Raw genomic sequence first — 5,059 nt, 5'->3', positions numbered from 1 at the left:
CCGCCTCCTGCCGTCACCGCTGCCGGCAGTGGAACCGGAGTGCCTGGCTGCCAGCGGCCCCGCAGCGCGGGCTTCCCGTTCGGTGATCCTTTAAGCGGAGCACGACCTTCCCTGGTCCTGGAGAGCCCCCTGGATAAGACGCGTCTGTCGTCAGGAACGCGCCGAGACGGGGTCTTGGGCTGCTCCTGCGCTCACGCAGCGAGCAGGGGGCTGGCATTTCGCGTAGCGTTTTCCCACTTGAAGGAACCATGAGCCTCCCCCACGTTTTCATTCACTAGCTGCTTGCTTTCGTGGCTGTGTTTTTATAGCAAAGCTCTCGCGTTTGGATAACAACCAGTCGCTGTTTGCGGGGGGCACGCAGAATTTTCTTGCAGATTCGTGGGTAGGTCATTCATATTTCTGTACGTACTTCAAGGAGGCCGAGTACCTTGTCAGGAAAGAGATTTACGCTTGCAAGGGCGCCTGTAAGCCAGGAACCAGTCTGCTCCAGTGCTGAAAAATATTCTTTAAGCATTGGTCCTTCCTCTGGCAGGACCAGACCTGTTCTGCATGCCTCTCGGTTTGGGTTTTGTTCACTGGTGTCGCCTTTTCCGCTATAAGATGGGGTCTTCAGGTTTAATAAAGAGCAGGTTAACACTGCTTTGCCTCTCACAGTAGAGAAAAACAAGCCAAAGTGCACTTCTGCTGCCTGCTCAGTTGTCAGTCCTTAATGCTTCTGTGTGATTTGCTTTCTGTACATCTGTCTTCTTTCGTGTTGCTCCATACGCTTGGAACAACATCATTCCTCTTGTGCATGCAGTGCTGATGCTTAAGGAAGTCCAGGGTTTTAACTTCTCCACCGCTGACCGACAGTTTCAGCTGCCGACCTGTGTAATACCGCTTTCTCTCTCGTGTCTGCACCGTTTAGAAGAGCCCTGCAATGCAAAGCCTGTGGTACTTTGTGGTTCTTTGTAGGCTGGTGGAGGGGAGCCAGGAGTGTGCTGAGTCCGGTTGTGTAAAAACAGAGTCTTGCTGAAGCTGATGGGTGTTTTCAGTCTGGCCCATGCTGTGCTCTCTCCTTTTTGTTACCATCATCTGTGGTGTAACCTAAGTCTGAGTGTAAACCTTCCCTTGCCATACAGCCTGCTCGTGTATCTGCTGAGCCCATTGCTTCTTCAAGTGGGATTGCTTGCATTCAGCTGTGTCATATGGCTTTGTGGTTAATAATTGGCGCATTTATTAATCATAAACCTGTTTTTTCATTTTGGAAGCAGAGATGTCAACCCAGGACCCCAATCCAGTATGGCTGAAGTGTTGTTCCATGTGCCTGGTGTGCATAACGCTGTATTTTTGTTTCTCTTCTTTAGATGATGAGAGTCACGCAGAATCAAAGCTTCAGCACGAACAAGATAAATCAAACTCCCTTCCCATTCCTTCAGTTTCCAAGCGAGTTGTGCTTGGCGATTCTGTCTGTAACGTGGCAGGCGCAGCTGACCACGCAGGCAGCATGGTAGACCTCAAAGGGGATAAGGACTTGTTCAGTAGAACCCCAGAGCTTGTCAGTGAGGGCACAGGTGAGCTCCGTCACCGTAATAGAGCGGAACTGCCATCTGAAGCTGCACCACGTCCACCTAGACATGGATTAGACCAGTACTTATCCAGATTTGATGAAGCTCTGAAGCTGAGGAACCAGCTGATGAATGAGAAGCCAAGCCAAGAGAATGGGAATGCAGTGGAGGAGTTTGACTCTTTCCGCATTTTTAGATTGGTGGGATGTGCTGTGCTTGCCATCGCAGTCAGGGCTTTTGTGTGCAAGTACTTGGTGAGTTCAGGGAAACAAACAATACTATTCTGTTTTGCTAGTTTACTGCAAATTTACTATGAAATCCTCTTTATCGAGGGCTGAAGTTTATCAGTAGTGACTGAGTTGGGAACTTCAGGCACTCTGTACATTTCCAACAAATGCATAAAACAGTCTTTGAGGAGCAGAAACCCTGGAATAGTTCTTGCAGCTGAAATCCCCTGCAAGTTTAAGCCCTTTGTCAGCATGAGTCAGCTGCTCTTCTAGTTTGGAGTCTAGAAAAGAAGAATAGAGTAAGTGCAACAATAGTTGTCCCAAGATAAGCAGATCCTACTCATCTGTCAGTCTTCTGAGAAAAGTAGTTCTTAAGTATTCCAGGTGTCTGCCAATATAGGCAGACAATATTCCTAGTATTCCAGGTACAGCTTACCACCTCCTGGATCACTGGGCTCATTTTTACATGCTGCTGTACTCTTCTGTGATTTCAGTGGTTTAGGCTCAAGGGAAACAAACAAGGCAGAAACTTATTTCTGACATGTAACTTGTCTACTTAGGTTTGTAATATTCAGAAATGCTGTTGTCCACACATTATTTTTTGTAACTGTCTAATTTTCTTCTGTGACTTGGGAAACTTTAAATGTTTGTTTTCTTCGCTGTTACTTCTGACCAAGTTAATTTTTGTATATTCTTTTCTGTTCCTTCAGTCAATATTTGCACCATTTCTTACTCTGCAACTTGCTTACATGGGACTGTCCAAGTACTTTCCAAAGGTAAAGTATTTTTTTCAGAATTAGATTAATTTGAAATGTCTTAAACTTCTGCTTAGATTGTAGTGTTTTAGGACCAATGCATGTAAAGTATTCTTCCCTCGTTTTAAACTGTAGAATTGAGAGTTACCAAATGCTGATAGTTTATACTAGTTTTTAATCTTCCTAGATTTAGGCCAAATCTTTCTTTAAAGTTGCTGTGAAAATGTGGGCTAGCAACTTGTTTAGCTGTAGCCTGATGAAAAACATCTGACCAGGAAAGCCAGGTGGTTCTTTCTTGTCTTTAGGAAACTTCTGCTTTTCCCCTAGGCCGTGTTCTTTACTGTTTGCTCCATCAGCAGCCGTTGTGCATGTGATACCTGGATGAAATCTGGGAGGGTGTTCCTTAAAAAATGAGACAGTCCATGTGATCTGAGGGCTCTGCGTTCCATTGCTAGTATCAGTTTGAATGCCAGCTTCAAATGAAACATTTATTTGTGTGAGAAACTTGTTGCTTATTAGCAAGAATCGCTATATCAATTGCTTTATATTTATAGACTGGTTAATTGTGCTGAAGTATTTGTTTAGTTGATGATCTTGTGAGGTTTGCAGTGCAAAGCAGGATTGAGTGATGCTCAATCCATAGTTGAAAAGGAAAGTTTCATTTTCCCTTCATTTTTTCTCTCCTGAAACCTGGAAAGATTCTTGAAAGGTTAATTTGGGTTTGGATTAAATTAAAATAGCCAGCAAGTATCATCAAGTTATCAAAATTTTGAGCTACCATCACCTTTTCCTGCCTGTCAGACTTTGCATCCTCAGGATTCCTTCACCTTAAGGAGAGAAGAACAGCTTTCAGAAGGCTTTGGGGCATTTCTGAGTTCAGAGGGTAACGCTGCCAAATGGAGTCATACTGAAATAGAAACAAACAGTTGGTTTTCAATTCTAAATCATTTTTCTGTGTTAGAAAAGTCACAGTATTTTTTGCCATGTGGTGTGATGAAATTAATCCTGTTCCGCCAGTGGAGATGCCTGGCTTGGCATCTCACACCCCGATTACCCTTGTCTGGGACTCTTCCCACTCCTGGAGAAGCAGCTGCACAGCCCCACTTTACAGCCTGCTCGGAGCGCCAGCGTGAAGTGGGCGTAATATCTGTGATGAATTATGTCTGCTGTTAACCAGCCTCTCTCAGCCCCCGTGGATCCATCGCAGCATGAAGCTGTAGCTAGGATGGGTGTTGCGCATGCTGGAGCGTGTCTGGAGAGAATCAATCCAACCCTGCTGCTCTTGCCGACAAATTTGGAATGTGCCCGGCTGTGTGTGAAATTGGTACATTTGTGACATGTAAAGCAGGATGGGATTATAACAGCAGAACTAACGTGACACTGTGGGCTTTTTTCTTCTAGTGTGAGAAGAAGGTGAAAACGACGGTACTAACGGCTGCGCTCTTGCTGTCTGGAATCCCTGCGGAAGTGATCAGTCGCTCCATGGACACCTACAGCAAAATGGGAGATGTTTTCACAGACCTTTGTGTCTATTTCTTTACTTTTATCTTTTGCCATGAACTTACTCTGTTTTTTGGCTCTGAAGTACCATGATGGCCGTAGAATTCGACGCAGTAGTGATACTAAAGCTTTCTGGACTGTATTCCTTTAACGTCCGACTGTGCAGACAGGTTTAAACCTCCATTAAAATCCTTACCTGTTGGAATGCTTGAAAGGAGTCTTAAATCCAGTCGTTTTGGGAAAGGAAGAGCAGGGTCCCAGACTGCCAGTTGTGTTCAGTTTGTTGAAATACTGTGTCTGCCCGTTCCCAGTGTGAAGAATAGGATGCAAGTGTCGGTGGATGATTCATTTGGTTTAGTTAGATGATGCCCTTCTCAGCCCCCTTCATACACATTTACAGAGCTGCCTTTGTTCTTTTCCATGAGGGCAAAGAGAAGGGAATTCCGTTCAGCAGAACCATATATATACCTGTATGTGCAGTATGCCTATAGCTAACGAGACCTGGTCGTTTTGTGGTGTTGCCGTTTTTTAAAGAAAGCTCCAAATAAAAGAAATCCCTGTATTCTGTTGATCAAATTCAGAATGTCGAACTAAGTAGCTGCTTCTGGAGAACGTTGGTGAAACGTGCCACTTCGCTGTCCTAATCCTTGCCTGGCTGTTTGTTGTGATTGTGACTACATTCGTTTGCTGATGACAGTGCAAAACGACTCAGCAAAACCCAGCACTGAAAAAGTCCTGGTGCTTACGGATGTCATTTAAAAAGTAGGAGGAAATTGTTCATCTCACCTGCTTGTGAGTTTCCAGCAACCTCACCCCAGCGTAGCTCATTCATGTGCTGTCATTCCGATGCCTCTTCCGTAACCGTTGTCTCAGGAGGGGAAGGCTGTATATATTGGCAAGCAGCCTGCAGTATCCCACGTTTGCTCTGCTCTATGTAAAACTTACAGTTCTTTCCTAGTTCCTTGCAGGATTGCATGAGACAGCTTTTAATACGACAGCAGTTTCTGCAGTTTGTCTCTCTCTGACCAGG

General features: G+C 45.0%; 1 protein-coding gene across 1 annotated transcript; it reads left to right on the top strand.

Moving 5' to 3' along the window:
* Positions 1–308: 308 nt before the first annotated feature.
* Positions 309–4,519, top strand: CAMLG (calcium modulating ligand; the record flags this gene model as incomplete). Its single annotated transcript, XM_010147251.1, has 4 exons — positions 309–464; positions 1,347–1,801; positions 2,485–2,550; positions 3,931–4,519. Coding segments are annotated over 4 exons (869 nt in total), but the record flags the coding sequence as incomplete, so codon positions are not given.
* Between the last annotated feature and the right edge of the window lie 540 nt (positions 4,520–5,059).

Source organism: Eurypyga helias, unplaced genomic scaffold (assembly GCF_000690775.1).
Source record: "Eurypyga helias isolate BGI_N326 unplaced genomic scaffold, ASM69077v1 Scaffold21852, whole genome shotgun sequence".
Lineage (NCBI taxonomy): Eukaryota > Metazoa > Chordata > Aves > Eurypygiformes > Eurypygidae > Eurypyga > Eurypyga helias.
The sequence above is the reverse complement of the archived record's forward strand: the minus strand, read 5'-3'. Positions and strand labels throughout refer to the sequence as shown.